The 17,068-nt window shown below is 48.7% G+C and overlaps 1 protein-coding gene across 5 annotated transcripts in view; it reads right to left on the bottom strand.

Moving 5' to 3' along the window:
• Prdm15 (PR/SET domain 15) overlaps positions 1-17,068 on the bottom strand; it is a 62,247-nt gene that overhangs the window by 13,817 nt on the left and 31,362 nt on the right. For 3 of the 5 annotated variants that reach the window (XM_027415718.2, XM_027415722.2, XM_027415721.2), the window contains exons 7-15: positions 15,765-16,007; positions 11,965-12,094; positions 10,613-10,809; positions 10,302-10,396; positions 9,856-9,943; positions 5,438-5,605; positions 4,141-4,235; positions 1,486-1,617; positions 503-637 (exon numbers count right to left, since the gene is read on the bottom strand). In XM_027415718.2, the coding sequence (XP_027271519.1) occupies positions 503-637; positions 1,486-1,617; positions 4,141-4,235; positions 5,438-5,605; positions 9,856-9,943; positions 10,302-10,396; positions 10,613-10,809; positions 11,965-12,094; positions 15,765-16,007 (1,283 nt within the window). The remainder of the gene's footprint in view (positions 1-502; positions 638-1,485; positions 1,618-4,140; positions 4,236-5,437; positions 5,606-9,855; positions 9,944-10,301; positions 10,397-10,612; positions 10,810-11,964; positions 12,095-15,764; positions 16,008-17,068) is intronic. The other 2 variants (XM_027415719.2, XM_027415720.2) reach the window with 2 other exon arrangements.

Raw genomic sequence — 17,068 nt, 5'->3', positions numbered from 1 at the left:
TGCCGTCTCTGGGCATCTTTGTTACTCTTGAATCAGCCAGACACCAAGGGAGGGTCAGTTATTCATGGGTGGGGTGGGGTGTGTGTGTGTGACGACAATGAGACAGAAACATGCCGCTTACAGGAGAGGCTGCTGGAAACCCAGGTCATGAGCTGCTTGGAAATCAACTGTCCTTCCTGAAAGCATGCACCCTGCCTTGTGTAGCACGGAGCAACTTCAGGCTGGCTGGGGCAAGGTGTCTCCAGTCTGAGGCCAGTGAGGCTACTTAGGTCAGTGTCCAGGACATGGGCCCCACCCCAGTCAGCAGCTCCGCTTATGTGCACACCAAGCCACAAGTGGGTTCTCGAGGGTGTGAGGCCCAAGGCTACCATCCCTAAGGCCAAGTGACGTGGGACAACCTTTTTTAGTGGAGGAAATGGACAAAACAGAGCTGTAGGTTTCACACAGCTCAACGGTCACAAGCCCCTCCCCTGCAGCCATGCTTACAGTGGGGTGCTAGTACCTGGCACCTCTTGCAGCTGTATTTGTGTGGCTCGGAGTCTGCACTCTCATCAGAGTTGTCATCATTCTCCTCTGAGGAGATCCCAATCTTGCCAATGAATTCCTCCCGCTGGTGGTCGTCCATTAGTGCGATGTCCTGAAGAACGGTCACAAATCCAGCCTTTAATGCAATACACTGGGGCTCTGGTCAGTACTTTTGGGGAATCAATGGTTTGCCTAGTGAGCTGTATGTATGTCTCTTCAAATGGCACTGGGCTTGGCCATCCTGTGGTACAGGCACTTACCAGCTCTAGGGTCATTCTGCTACTTGCCTAGCAAAACGGAGGACACCCCAGGCTGCTGCAGCACTGCTCTGGACTATTCTCTACTTTACACTTGGCCTCTGATTCAGAAATATGCTTCTCCCACCTGTCCTCATACCCAGTTTTCTCTACCCTAGGGCTCCAGTACAATTCTTCTTTTCCCTAAAGGCAGGGAGGCAGCAGAGTGCCACCTTCCTTACACCCATACTCCTGGGAAAGGCCCAGGAGTAATCTGTCAGGCTGCGCACAGATTCTCTGTTTGGGTTCTACAGCAGGTGTGACAGTGGAAGTCTGTATGAAGAACCTTCAGTGGTCATGCTGACAGCTACGGAAAGACTTGGCAGCAATCTGAACACCAGTGTCCATGTGTTAAAACTTCACCTAAGGTGACATTGTGAGAAAGCAGGCCCTGTGGGGAATGACAAGATCTGACAGTGGGGTACTGTGAGTAGGATTAGGGCCTTTAAAAGACAGACCATAACGCTCATCCTTTCACCATGTGAGGACACAGTGAGGAGGTGATATATGAATGAGGAAGCCCTCCACAGACACTTCCCAACACCAGAACTGTGAAGTATGGTCTGTTGTGAGTGCTTCATCTATGTGCTTTGCTGAAGCATAAAAGTTAACACAAAAACTGGGGAGGCCAGGTCACTGAGTGTCACCCGCATGGGACCTGCACCTTGAAGTGGACATGGATGTGGTCCCTGAGTACGTCTACTCGGAAGAACTTGCGCCCGCAGATCTCACAGGTGTACTTCTTGTCACCGTGGGTCAGCAGATGCTTGTTCATGTTGCTCCTGCAAGAGAACACCTGGGGACAGGGAGCCAGTGCAGTGAGAGGAGGTCATTGGATATACGCAGGAGCCAATCCCTGTGGACTACAGGACAAGCTGTTACCAGGCCTAGAACATCTAGCAAGTTCTTCTAGACTTATGGTCCTTCCTTCCTTCCTTCCTTCCTTCCTTCCTTCCTTCCTTCCTTCCTTCCTTCCTTCCTTCCTCCCTCCCTCCCTCCCTCCCTCCCTCCCTGTGAGACAGGGTTTCTCTGTATAACCACCCTGGCTGTCCTGGAACTTGCTCTGTAGACCAGGCTGGCCTCGAACTCATAGAGATCCACCTGTCTCTGAATCCCAAGTATGGGTATTAAAAGGTGTGTACCATCACCACCTGGCTAAACTTACAGTGATTTAGACGCCCACTCACACCACAATACAGGACACTGTTTCCAGTCTCTGCTGCAATGAGAGCACAGCAGAGGCTTACACTGAGTTGAACAGCCCACTGGCACAGAGCCTACTGCTGAACCATGCAGGTATACCTGCAATTTTCACAATGTAGATACCAGAGAGACACTCAACCTGGTTTGAGTACCATTTCATGTTGCTTTCTATTTCTAGCTTAGAGGGATGGATGCAGAGTCACTCAAGCATCCACCCTAGTCTTCTGAGAGCCACGTAACAGCCAACCCTGAGCGGGGGACTGGGAACATGGGGTCTACATGGCAGATAGATATGCAACCATCACCAGGGGCCCAGGAGCCCCACTGATCACGAAGCATCCAATGGCAGGCCTTTCCTCAGATGAGGTGCCCTGGGACCTATTTGTCTATTGCCATGGGCTCCACCTCCCTGTCGCTGCACCATCTGGCCCCAAACCCACAGTTTAAGGTTAAAGGCCCCACATGGCTTCACTGCTCTGCTGATCCACAGGCTTTGGCTTGCTCTGGGGGGGGTTCAAAGTCACCAGGAAATATCACAAAAGCAGAGCTTTCCATTTCCCCTTAAAAGCATCATTGGATCTGGCAGTGCTGCTACAAGTTCACAGTCAGGAGTGGCCAGCCAAGTGGAGATGGGTTCCCCAATGTGGGAGTGCCTAGGTGCCAATGGTACTCCCTGCCAGTAGCTCCCTGTGTAGCTTGGACAGGCTCAGCAGGAACTCCTCCTCTAGGCAACACCAGAGGCCACCTGGGTCTCAACATACACAGAGTGTACATCTGCATAGAGAACTCTTTCTAGAACCTGTATCCTCAGTATGTGCTCTGTGCAGTAAGGGACATGACTTCTAGTCCACTGGGGATACAGCTAGTACCTCCAGTTACCAGAGTTGTCAGAGTTGAGTCTAACGAACAAGCAATGGCATTTCCAGTTAGGAACAGAGGTTCAAGTGTGAAGAATGGGACAATGTGTATGTGGCAGCCAGGACAGGGGCTGGGAGCTCCAGATGCCTGCACTGTAGACATGGCCAAGGCCAGGGCAGATCATGCACCTGCACAACAGCACAGGCTGTCCAGTCAAGAACACTTAGCATCTACAACCTAACCTGATCACCATGGGGTGGGATACCCTTAACTTAGAAAATACTACCTGGCCACTGAGCAGGGGTGGCCAGCATAGACAGCATAAAGCCCCAGGACATCTTGCTTCTTCAATGTGGATATGAAGACAAGGTCCAGACACTTATAAGGACAGCATGCCCCATAAAGCAGAAGGTGCGCACACATGCGCACGCATGCACACGCGCACGCATGCACACACACACACACACACACCACCACTCCTCCACAGACTTATTGGAAACCCATCCCAGGTGGCAGGGACCAAAACGCCCAATGTGCGATCTGAGGGACACTTCAGTTAAAAACAAGTGATGTATACTTGTAGTCCCTGAACACTGCTGCCCTAGCAGGTGTGTCTAACCTTTTGACACTGAAACATGGTTATTGTCTACAAAGTTCACACTTAAGAACTGCACAGTATAAGTAAAAGCCAAAAAATAACCCTCTTTGTGCTGGTTAGTTTTCCAGTCAATTTGGCATAAGCTAGAGTCTGCTCTGACAGACTGACCTGTGGGAAAGTCTGTGGAGGCATTCTTGATAATTACTGATGAAAGACTCTAGCTCACTGTGGGCAGTGCCACCCCTAGGTTGGTGGGTTTGGGTGCTATAAGAAAGCAAGCTGAGCAAGATATGGAGAGCAAGCCAGTAAGCAGCACTCATTCATGGCCTCTGCTTTAGTTCTTGCTTCTAGTTCCTGACTGAGTTCCTGCCCTGATCTCCCCTCATGATGGACTGTAAACAATTCTTTCCCCTTCAAGTTGCTTTTGGTCACAGTTTACCACAGCAACAGAAACTTAACTAGGACATGTGTTATGCTGTAAATGTATGATTTTACATTGGGCTATATTCACAGCTATCTGGAGGTGCAAGGGGGACTACAGGCTGTGGGCTGGGCATGCCTACAAGTTTCCTGGGCAATGCTCCCTGTTTGCAGCTCTGAGCTTGAGCTTAGAGAGTGGGGACTTGACATCCAAGACCAACAGTAACTGCAGAACATTACCTTGCCACACACTGGGCATCCAGAAGGTTCCTTCTTATAACGGACCAGGCTTTCCCCACTGGCCTCCAAGTCTTCTCTCTTCACCCTCCGCACACCTGAAAACACAGACCAGACAGGAAGTGTGAGGCCACACGGTACAGGTCAGACAATCCCGGAACTGCCAGGGAACTATGCTGAAAGTATTGTGGTACCTGATATGCAAGAGGCTGCTTGAGTTCATAGGCAACATAGCAAGAATCATCTGGCCACATGGTAGTGGTCTAACCCTGAGCCTTATTAGGACAGCCAGAACTGTTATACAGAGAAACTCTACCCCCTACCCCCGCCTTGCCAAACCAAACAATTCCATCTAACCAAACAAACAAATGACAAATATGAGTGGTGTACCTAGTCCAGCTCTAGGTTCATCACAGAAAGCAGGGACTTTCGGCAGAGCTCAGAGCATCCTTGGTTTTAAGCAACTGCTCTGTGTTGGGTCTGAAGGAACCGCAAGGCCAGGTCAGGTTCAACTAGGACACTGACCTCAAGAGGAACAATTATTACCACCACTGGACAGGCAGGAGAATTAAGGTTTAGTGATTTGCCATGGTTCTCAGAGGCTGTGTGGGGCCCAGAGTATACTCCTAAGAATCTCATGGGACCATGCTGTAGGTCTTTATGAACCCACAGGGAACCAAAGGGCAGGGGAAAGCAAAGTGCAGGAACTTTGTGAGCGGGTCTTGTTTTCACAAAGGCATGTACATGTATCTGCTAGTTATACTTTTTACACAGCCTGAATTCATTCTGTAAATGGTGTTTTCAAATGCTAGCAAGGAGTGAGTGCTACTGACAAAGGGGTTGTGATTCTTAGTGGGAAAATAAAGATGGCCTTAATTAGAATACTGATATTAACTGCTGTCCCACTTCTCATTCTACCCTTGCTGCTGCCTCACATGCGCAGAGAGAGGTGACTCTGCTGGGTCTTTCTCTGACCCAGCCTACTGTGTAAACTGATGGCCCCCTACCCACCAGTACACTTCACTCCATTTACATGGCTGAGCCTGCTGCACACGTGACACCATATTGGCCTTTCTTATACTCTATCACACTAAATGCATTCTTCACAATATTAAAAAAGTTCTCTAAAGAAATACTTCAAACAACTGCCTAACAGCCAACACCCAGAGCAGTCCAGCTGTGCTTATTTGTTCCCCACTGTTCCTTCCGATCATGGTACTGTTAACACCATCCTCTGACCCCTGGGATTGAGAAGAGGGTCACCAGGTCAGAAGGAAGGCATCTCAGGCCCCAGGCTCACCATCTAGATGCCGCCTCTGGTGGTCCAGCATGACATCCTTTCGGTAGAACATCTTACTGCAGACCTCGCAGGCAAACTTCTTGTCCCCATGTTTCTTCTTGTGCTTGGAGAGGTTGCTGTTGGTGGAGAAGAATCTGAAACACATCTCACATTGGAACGTCTTGTCATCTGTCCAGAGAGTAAACAAACATACAATGTGCGGTAAATCACCCCTGACCAGGCTCCAGCATGTGTGCTTCAGCAGGGTGAAAAGAGGAGTCAAAGCAGGAGCCCAGCAGAGCTCTGTGGCTCAGAGCTCATCAGCTGTGTGTGTTCAGCTAGACCGACAGATATACACTGGTGTACCAGCTCTCCTCACTGGGGAAAGCTGCCTAAAACAGCTCTCCATGCTCCTTCCCCTCTATCTGTATGTACTACAAGCTTCCCGAGACCCAGGAGTGGCCTCCTTGTGCCCTCAGTAAGCTCTCCTGTTTCTTTAGCACATTGCCTCTGGCTGGCCTGCCTCTTCTCTGCCTGGTTACCTCTTACAGCACCCCCTACAGCAACACCCCCAACTTCTCCACCTTCCTGAAGAACTTTCTTGGACCTAGGCCTCCCTTCAGCAGACACACCCTTCATACTCATTCAACGACACAAGCACATGTTCCCCGTTCATTCCAGACATACCCCACAAATACACATGCACATGTATGTATACACATGAACACACACTGCATTCACACCCATCTTCACCCTCTTTCAACACAGCACATGCACACACATGCTCACATTGCAAGACATCAGCATCCTGCATCCTGGTCCCCACTTCAGGGACCTCTGGAAGGCAGCCAGGCCAGTTGTAGTTCTGGCCTCTGAAAGTCTACTCTACCATTTGCCCCTATCCCCTCTGCTTGGTGTCTGCAGTGCCTGCCCCACATCCATTGGGTACCTGGCCTCTTTGTGAGCCAGTTCTCAAAATCACTTGCTCTTTCCTGAATCATGGCCGCAGATGTGTATGATAGCAGGTGACAGATGTGTCACCACTTCTTTCAGGAGCAAAGGTCCCTAGGCCAGAATGCCTCTAGATTCAGCAAATGTTTTCCAATGAAGCCCTCAGTCTACATAGCCACTGCCCATCAGACATCTACCACTGTCCTCCTGTCTGTGGAGAGAAGTCTCTACAGATAGCTTGGGACCTCACTTGTCAGGCATTCATTGTTGACATCCGAGCAAATCATTCTGCTTGGGAGTTCCCTAGACCCAGGGGGTGTTACATCCCTGGCCTCCATACATTCCACTAGAGTCTAACCTTGACCCCTACTCAGTTGTGGTAACCAAGGTGTGGCTGAGATGCCAATGCCCCTTGAAGTTGAAGTAGTATGACTGAGGTGAGATCCCATTACTGCAGAAGTCACTAGCTCCACTCAGGAGATTCCATGTGTAGCCAGTTAAAGATAAACCCACCTAAACCTGAAGAAAACCAGCCACCTTTATCTCTTCCTGACAGGGGGATAAAGACACAAGGCAGGGCTATGTGCCTGGCATCTGAGCAGGGAGGGGTGAGAAAGGGAATCAAGGCCTTAGTGGGTACCACACTTGGGGACAGGGCAGCACAGCACAGGAAGCAGTGGCCTAGCTAAAGCTCCCCCCACAGCAGGCTGGCTCCTCTTGCAAAGGCATGGACCAGAAGTGTTATGTAAGTCTCTGAACATCTGGACCTGCTCCTGGCAATCCTACTATGCAACTCACTTTCCCAAGGTGAAATGTTATTCATATGATTTAACCCTCTTTCTCATTTGGCTGTATTATAGAGTAGGTCTGCTAATCCCACTACATTTGCAGCACGGGTGGGCCTCTCTCCTGGGCAGGTGCTCACAGTACAGATGAGTGTCTGAACATCACAGGTGAGCCTTCTTCAGAACAACATTGGTAACCATAGAAAGCAACATTGCTGGCTTGGGCTCTAATGCTCTCCCTGTGAGGCCCTCCTTGTATGTGGAAGGAGACCCTACTTCCAACTGTTTTCTGTGCTGATCACCCACACAGTCAACAAAGATGATCCATCGTACACACCTTAATAACATCACCAGGTGCAAGAACTCAGACATCTAGTCCTAGAATGACCACACACCCCTCCTACCCCCATGCCTAATCCAGTCACTATGGAGGTATGTAGTGACACCAAAGCCCAAAGGCAAATGCTCCAGGATCTGGTAAATAATGAGGGACTAATGTTGCAGGATATTTGATCACACTGTGAACACTGAGATTGCATTATCAATCTGGAAAAACCTGTTTCTAGTTGTGGTGTTGCTCAGCCCTAGCACACCTTTAGGCCAAGAGCTTAAAGTAAACCATAGGTCAAGAGGTGGAGCAACCAGTTGACAGGAAGTCAACATAGGATTAAGAAAAAAAGAAAAAAAACAGGAGAAAGTAAGAGGAAGTCAGGAGGATGGATAGAGAGATCCACAGGAAGTAGAAGGGAGGGACATTCAGTTTGAGGAGGTTGGTTGGAGGCAGAGTAGGGGAAGGAGAGCTTCTGGGATCTCAGCGGAGAAAGAAAGCCAGCTGGGTGCTTTCTCTGCATCTCTGAGCTGGCAGGCTTTCACTCCAGCATCTGTCTCCTAAGTCTTTATTGGTAAAATTGAACAATTGAGATTTTGTTAAAAACAACAGGTTTCGGTACTGAGAGGACAAGAGTGGATTGCTAGGGAGCCAAACTGCCAGGAGGTTATATTTTGGGGGCTTGGCTTTGGCCTTGCTACCTGCTAGCACCCTCTTTAGGCTCTAAGGCAGCACAGCAAACATGTAGCTGAGAGTGATACCAATGCACAGGGGGACACAGAAACAGGTCTGACAGAATGGGCTGGAGAAACATCCACCCACTACACACTTAAAGCACCCAGTACCCTCTGTATAAATCCTTTGAGGATGAACATTCTACTAGCTTCATGCCACAAAAGGCATGAGAGCATGTAAATAGGCTGCCATGGGGTCTCAAGGCTAACAGTTCATTTTCATTATCAGCTTCCAGCCTTGAAATCAGTCTCAGGGGAGAAGCTGCTTGTAGTTCATCACTGCCATGACCACCTAGCAAAGACAAGTGTCTGGTTTGACAGTTCTGACCAGCCCACAGCAAGTGCTTCTTCATTTTCTGTTCCATTCATTTAGAGAAATCATTAAACCTTAAATGGGAACAAATGCTTTTGAGTTTCTAATGCAACCCTGACATCAAGCTGGGGTTCTCTCACCTCACTCTGCTTCTCCTTGACGAACAATGGGAAGGTGGCACTAACCCCAGAGTATGCCTGAGGCTGCAACAAATGCAAACAACTAGGAGTATGCCCATATTCTTATAGGCACACCAAGACAAGGAAGGTAGAGGGCTCAGGCTACCAATGCTGGTTAGGTGCACACTCCCCCAGGTGGTACGTAATTGACAGGCATCCTCCAGAAACCTGCCTGGCCTGACCTTCAGAACAGCTTTGTCACAGTGAGCAAGACACCATGCTGAAGACAGAAGAAATCAGCCAGACACAGAAAAGAAAAAAATTGATATAGACTCCGATACCCACAAGTGAGCAAAAGAATGGGCAGACATATGACCACAGAAGTGGAGAGTGTCACAGGCTGACTTGTAGGTCTCTACATTAATTGCCACTGCCTCATTTTCTGAGTCCTAGAAAGGGGAAGAATACCAAGGCACTGGTGATCTCCCCAATACACTCCCTCTGGTGACTTGGCTGCAAGGTCAATGCCTGGAAACTCATGGACACAGGGCTCCCTCTCTAGAGCAGGGGCATTCAGGCCTCAGGGAGTTCCCACCCCTCGGCCTACCTGCTGCCAACTTACACTGGCCAGCTATAAACTGGCCCAAGACACATTGCCTGAGAGCACCCTGGGCTCCACAACCACAGCTGTCTCCACAGCACGGACAGCTCAAAACATAGCAGCTTCAGGCTTCGTAGAAAGCAGGCTTCCACTTTCCTTTTGGAGAGTGGCAGATGGAAGCAGGCACAGGCTGTAACAAGCTGGGCCAGGCGGCAACAAAATCCCTGTCTGGGTGCCAACAGGGGACACAGTTGCAGGAGACTGATGGGGGGAGGAATGGCTTTCCCATCTTAAGCCTTACTGTTGCATTTCTCTCTCACACACTTCTAGAACAACCCCAACACTGTTGCTCACCCTGTCAGCAAGGATGAAGGTCTTGCAACAGTGTGGCCTCAGTCAGTGTCTAAGAATGTATAACTGACATGAGACAACCCATCCCTCCCTGACAAAAGGAAAGTTGCTTTAGTCTTATCTAGTGGCTGAACACTTTTATTCCTTACATTCCTTGAGGCAAGAGGATCAGGAAGATGCCAAGGCAGCTAGCTGTCTGCTCAGCGGGACCCTTCCTCCTCACACACAGGGCAGGTGGCCGGGGGCAGGGGCCTCACCTGTCCTACAGTTGTGGAACTCCAGGGCACTCTCCATGCGGAAAGTCTTCCCACAGCTGCCACAGCGATAGCGGTACTCACCATCCACCTGCTCAAAGGGGCACACTGTCAGCAAGAAGACATGAGTTCACATAAGTGTCCCTCCACCACCACCCAGGTGTGTGCTGTTGTAGTAAATTCTAGGGCTAGCTACACCAGTTTTCCTCCCTGTTCTAGTAGGAATATTCTTGCTGTCCAACTGCCTGAGAAAGAGAACCCCACACTCAGGTAAGTGTACCCCAAATGTTAGCCACCTGTGGTCTCCCAACTGCTTCTGTGACCATTGAGCTGGGCTCAAAACGCATGGTGAGGAGGGGCACTTTCCTTTGGAGACTGAGAGTTCTCTTCTACCTTGGTTCTTCCTCTAAGAAACATATGGTTAGCCACATGTCTGGGTGCCCACTTACCTCATTCCGGCTGTGCTTGTAGGAGACATGTTGCTTTAGACTTTCCTTACGGCTGAACAGTTTCGAACATTCCTCACATTTAAACAGCTTGTCACCTAAGGAACCAGCCAACAGAAGGCAGATTCACTGCTTTGGCCTTTCTCAGCAAGCTGAACCTATCTTTGAAACATGAGGCCTCTGCCTGGGCTGGGTACCCCTGATGCTGAAGGGCACTGGCAGCCACAGGGATACCACTTGCAGCACATCTGCAGCAAGGACCCAGCAAGGACCCACTTTCCTGGCCCTGCCCTGTGGGCTGGGCAGGCACTCACCGTGCGCGCACTCACCGTGCGAGCGCACGTGCCGGCTCAGGTTGCTGCTGTTCTGGAAGACCTTGCTGCAGGTGCCACACTGATGGATTCGTTTATGCTCACCCAGCTGCCGTACGAGCTTCCGCCGGACACCATGTCTGCTGGACAGAACCAAGCCCCTCTTGAGGGCAATGGTGCTGCTCTGATGATGTGTGAACCTGGCCAGGAGATGGACAGCTAGTCAAGCAGAGGTGGTGGGTGGATCCTCAGAGTGACTGTTTCTGATCACAGTTACCTGGAAAATCCCTTGGCCATATTTCCCAGCTACACTTGGTCCACAAGGAAAGGAGAAGGGAGGCAGAACTTGATGTCACCCGCTCCCAGGAGCATATAAGCTCATGAATGGTGGCTTCTGTGCCATCTAACTGCTGTGAAGCTATCGGGAAGCCTGAGCTCCGTCTGTTTATGTCCCAAATAAGGTAGCCCTGTCTGTGGCTCTCATCCTCACTTGGTCTCAACTCTACTTTTTTGCTTTATGTTGACTGCGAACCTGACTTCTAAACATTTCTTCCTCCTCTCAAGTGTGCTTTTTCTGGTAAGAGCTTGAAATCCTCTGGGCAGTAAGACAGGAAAGAAATAATAAACATTTTCACATTTTCACGGGTTCATCAGGTGAATTCTGCCAACCCAAAGGGCATAGAAAACATCAGCAGCTGAATCAACTTCAGGGCAAAAACTCACCAGGGAATCAGAACTGTGGCATAAACATTTCTTTCCCTTGCTCACCAAAAAGCAAGCAGAGCAAGTGTGAAACTGACTAAAATCCAAATACAAGCAACTGCTGAACCATAGCAGCACTGCTTACACAGCTGGGGCAAAACCCCCAGGAGTCCCCATAGGGGAGCAGACAAAGCAGGTACATGCTTTGTAACATCAGCCTCACAGAGGAGATTTGGATATGCACTATGACACAGAAGGATGTGCTGAGTAAAATACGCTATTCATAGAAGGCAAGTACTGTGTGCCCTACTGAGAAATGAATGCCCACAGAGAGTAGAATGGTGGGCACTGGGGGCAGTTTCAGTTTGGGTAGATAAAAGGCTTGGGAGATGGATAGCCATAGTGTCTCTGTAATGTGTCCTTTAAAAGAGTTGTGATGGCAAATTTTCTGTTATGTATGTTTTGAGGTAAGAAAAAGTTTACACAGTGAATGAACTATGAAACTCCTGGGCTCCAGAACATACACTTCTGGCCTGAAAAGAAGCCTGGCTCTGCTGTGGGGAATAGACGTGGGAGGCACTTTCTCTTCAGTACCAATTAGTTGTTCCCTGTGCTCTGTCCCCAAGCACCAGTCACAAAGAAGCAGGACTTACTTTGGCACTGAGCTGACTTCATTTGTGGGGGTAGCCAGCTTCCCCAAGACTAGCTCCATTATCCGTTCGTCTGGTGTTGCACTCACAGGCTCATCTGGGGGTACTTCGGTAATGATCTCTGCCACGTGCTCTGTGCAAAGGGCATGACAAAGGGGTCATCACCAATGTAGGGGGCCAACTGGGACAAATCCAGTAGAAGCAGTATCCCTGGGACCACATCCTGAGTGCGGATGCAACAGGGATAAAAGTAGAACATTTTAGAATTCAAGTGTGTATCTATCTATAAAGAATACACTTTTAATGCAAACCGAAGTCACATGCCATGCCTTGTAAAGCCTACCCATCACATTACTTCAGTCTCTCCTAACGCTGCCCAGCATACTATTGATAAAGAGCAGATGGATATCCAGCCAGATCTTGAAGCTTATTAAATGAGCTCTGACAGAGATTTACAAGTACACGTCGCCTTGAGGCTATTCAAAGGTGAGCACACATTCTATTCGGGGCCACATCACAAATGGGATAAAATGACACATAGGACAATTTTACAGAAGAAAATCTCAGCCACGGTGGGTGTTGTTGTTTGAAACAGGGTCTCATGTAGCCAGGAGTGGCCTCAAACTTACTTTGTAGTCAAGGATGACCTTGGATATCTGATCCATCTACCTCCCAGGCTCTATAATTCTAGCCATGGACCCCCATGCTCAGTTTCTGTGATGCTTAGCTGATTCTGTGGGCTGTGTTTTCCTGATGCCCTCATACCCTACAATTCTTCCTCCCCCTCTTCCTGGGGGTTCCCCGAGTACTTAGGGGCGGGATCCAATGGAGCTCTCCAATTTGGGCTCTCTCTCCACCCATTGTATGTTTAGCTTGTGGGTTTCTGCATCTGCTCCCATCAGCTGCTGGTGGAAGTTTCGCTGCTGATAATTGGAGCTCTGTTTTCTATTGTTTCACCTACTATCACCAATTGCAAGTGACAGCCAGGAAGTAGTTCCTTCTGTCCCTTCCTATCTACAGAGGCAGAAATGTCCCACAGGGAGCTCAACCCACTCCTGCTCGTGTGCAGATATTTCCACGTGGTTTGGAGAACAGGCACTGGACAGAAGAGTAGGAAACAGGAAAGTGAGGACTGTTCCGTAGAAATTGCTCTTCTATTCTCTTTAATTTCAAGCTTGCTTCTCATTTACACAATGGCAAGACGAAACAGCATTCAGTGCCAGTAACACAGGCAGGAGGGGTAGACATCTGAGCACTACACCTTGTCCTGAATGTGAGGGGGACCAGGCAGCTGGGAGAGGGGTTACATGAGGACCACAGAGACAATGGTTTTCTAGAGACATGTACATGCTACAGAGTGGAACCCTTCAAACTCAGCTGAGGGTTCTGCACAATCAAAGAACAAGCTCAAGCCCATGAAATGGTTCAAGTGCCATGTTAGCTAGTTTCATGTCAACTCGACACAAGCTAGGGTCATCTGAAAGGAGACAACCTTCAATTGAAAGAATGCTTCTATAAGGTCCTGCTGGCAAGTATTTTCTTAGTTTTTGATGAGGGAAGGCCCAGCCCATTGTGGGTGGTACTATTCCTGGGCTGGTGGTCCTGAGTTCTATAATAAAGCAGACTGAGCAAGCCAACAAGCTACTCTATGGCCTCTGCATCAGTTCCTGCCTCCAGGTTCCTGCCCTGTTTGTGTTCCTGTCCTGACTTCCTTCAATGATTGACAATGATGTAGAAATGTAAGTCAAACAAACCCTTTCTTTCCTCCCCAAGTTGCTTTGGCTATGGTGTTTCATCACAACAATAGTAATCCTGACTAGGACAGAAACTGACATCAGGATCACAGGGTATTACTGTGACAGACCTGATAATGTTGTTTGGGGGAAAATTATGCAAGGACTTTGGAATTCTGAGCTAGAAAAGCCATCGAGTATTCAAAGATTGGTGAGCTGTTCTTTGGGAGCTTGGAAGAATGTTGAGAGTAATACAGAGGATGGAAGCCTGGCTTGTGAAGTTCCAAAAGGAAGTTTGAGAGTCACTTAAAGATTTTTATCAGGGCTATTTGCTATCTTGAGTTGGCAATCTGTGGTTCAAGAATCAGCTACAATTAACAAGAGACCAGAATCAATGAAATAAAACCTTTGCTTTACTGGGACAACTGATGGTCGTCAGCTACAGCAAAGAAGTTAGTGGCAAGTAAGAAGAGACCAGCACCATTGAGGTGAAATCTGGAAAGTGTTCCCTCAGAGTCAGCACACAGGTGTGTTTCAGAGATCGGCAAGATTGCACCTCCTGTTATCAGCTGAACTTGGATAGTGTAAGAGTCACCCAGGTGGTACTGGTTTTGAAGATATGAAGGAGTCATGGAGAACAGCTGAGGCTTGGCACTGCAAGAGGCCAGGAAATGCCACTGGTGAAGGTGCAGCCTCTGTAGTGGTTGAAGCCCCAGGACTGAAGAGGTCATGAAGAGAAGATGAGGCTTGGCAACATGAAGAGAGCTTGGGAGAGGCTATTGATGCAAGTGCAGCCCAGTTCAACAAGAGACCCAGCATATTGGAGATGCAAGAACAATAACAGCCATAGAGTGGAGCCTGATGGAACAGACAAGCTGTGTGTGCTGCAGAGGGCAGAGCCAGAGAAATTACTCAAGTCCTTTGGAGGAGCCCAGAAGATTGTCAGTGAACCCCAGATATTGAACATCGAGCTATTCACACTGTTGGAATTTAGTTTTGCTTTGTTCAGATAATGACTGTGCCCTGGTTGTTCCTCTTGAGGTAAGAAAGTATTTAATTTTGATTTTACAGTTCCCACAGTTCAGAGGCTGAATTTTAAAAGAGACTGAATTTTTTTAAAGATTTATTTATTATGTATACAGTGTTCTGCCTGCATTTATACCTGCCTACCAGAAGAGGGCACAAGATCTTATTATAGATGGTTGTGAGCCACCTTGTGGTTGCTTGGAACAGAAATCAGGACCTCTGGAAGTGCATCCAGTGCTCTTACTTCTAAACCACCTCTCCAGCCCAAGAGACTGAATTTTTAAGTGATAAAGATACCTACTGTGCAAGCCAGACCCCTAAGTTCCATCCCTGAAGCCCTTACAGAGGTGCAGGAGAACAGACCCCTGAGTTCCATCCCTGGACTCCTTATAAGATGAAAGAGAACTACAAAGTTATCCTCTGGCTTTTGTATACAACACAGATACAGACACACACACTCCAGCCAGGGCCACTACCAGCTAGCTACATGTCCACCCATAAGCAGTGGGCAACAAATACTGGGAACTCACACAATGGAATAAGTGCTGCTGGGCAAACAAAAGAGTTGTGACCGACAAGCGTGGCATGGGCAAGACACACACCTGAAACAGTGAAGCACACAGACCCAAGCCGGGCATCCCAGAGCCTCAAGAGGCTGAGTGGGTAGGATCCAGAGTTCAAAGTCAACCTGGGTTACATACTGAGCTTCAAGTTGGCCATCGTAAGACTGTCAGGAAACAAAGCGCCCCCCCCCAAAAAAAGGAAAGAAAAGCAAACAAACAAACAAAAAACCCAACCAGACTGAGGGCTCCAGTCCTGATGAGACAAAGGCTAGCCAAATGTCTACTTTTAAAATCTGTGGTCTGAACACTCTGGGGTGGAAGATTCTGCAAGATCATCAGACTCTTAACATCTGATTGAGGGACTGGAGAGGAGATAAGACCCTACCTCATGAGCCCTCCCTGCCAAGAGGGCCATCCAGAAAACTAAGAGATGATGAGGAACATACCTCCCACCCTGGCACATACCCCATTAGCTTCTCACCTGCAGGCTCCTTCTCTTTGATAATGACCAGAGGCTGCTCAACCTTGGATGCTTTGGGTTTCCTTCCTCTTCGAGGCTTTTTCTTTGGCTCTTTGGTGGCCACAACACTCTGGATACTCTTGCTCTCAGCTGTTGTGGGAGATTCCCTCCTGGGTGTGTCAGGCTCCTTCTCAGAGGCTGCCTCATGCTGCTGGCCACCTGCAGGAAGGCTCTTGGCTTGCTCCAGGTGGCCCAAGAGATGCTCTGCAAGAGGAGAAGGGCTGCTGACAACTCGCTAGGAATTGGGCACCTGCTCATCACCTTCCCCACTTTCTTTGTTATATATGCTGAGTGTGCCCCCTGAACAGGAAAATAAACTTTATCTTCACTGTTTTTAAAGAGAAATGGCTCCACCACATACATATAGCTTCAGACAGAGTTTCCCTCATCTGACATGTTTGAGACCAGATGGTTCTGGGCCACAGTGAACTCTGATTTATAGTATTTCAGATCTTGAACTTTCAAACGGGGCTGGCTGATGAGCTTAAATCCTATTACAGACTGGCCTCAACTTCTGACCCTTCTGCCTCCACCTTTGAGTGCTAAAACTAGACAAATGCCACCATGCCCAGTTTTATGCAGTACTACGGCTCAAACCCAGCAGGCAAGCATTCTTGCCTCCTGGGCCACATCCCCCTCCTGGAACTATGGTTAGAAGTAAACGAGACAAAGCAGGGTGTGATGTTCCCATGAGGCAGTCTATACACCCAATGAGTGTGTGTGCTCATCTGCAGAAGCAATGTCCACATGCTGGTGCAGCTCCAGTTTGACCTGATGGAGCTAGGGTAACTTGGACGAGCTTCCTTGATAGTCTGTATTTTCTAACTTTTCCATAGACAACGATACACTAAGACTGAAGCACCTCCAGAGAACTACTAGGTAAAGCACTCACAGTAAACATTTTTTCTTTCTTTTTTGTTTTTGAGACAGGGTTTCTCTGTGTAGCGCTGGCTGTCCTAGAATTCACTTTGTAGACCAGGCTGGTCTCAAACTCAGAGATCCACCTGCCTCTGCTGGGATTAAAGGTGTACAACACCACTGCTCAGCTAAACATTTCTTTATAAACCCCACAAGAAAGCAAAATGGCTTTGCTTATTTATAGCTGACAGAAAGTCTCCAAGGCCACCCAGGAGAAGACAGTGGAGACAGATGTTGGGAACAGGCAGGCAGAAAGGCAGGGTGGCACACCAAGTGGCAACCTTGGGAGGTAATGGGCAAATATGTCTAGGTCACAGGGTACAAGATGACAGGGAGAGGAAGTGGCA

This window comes from Cricetulus griseus, chromosome 4, assembly GCF_003668045.3.
Source record: "Cricetulus griseus strain 17A/GY chromosome 4, alternate assembly CriGri-PICRH-1.0, whole genome shotgun sequence".
Lineage (NCBI taxonomy): Eukaryota > Metazoa > Chordata > Mammalia > Rodentia > Cricetidae > Cricetulus > Cricetulus griseus.
The sequence above is the reverse complement of the archived record's forward strand: the minus strand, read 5'-3'. Positions and strand labels throughout refer to the sequence as shown.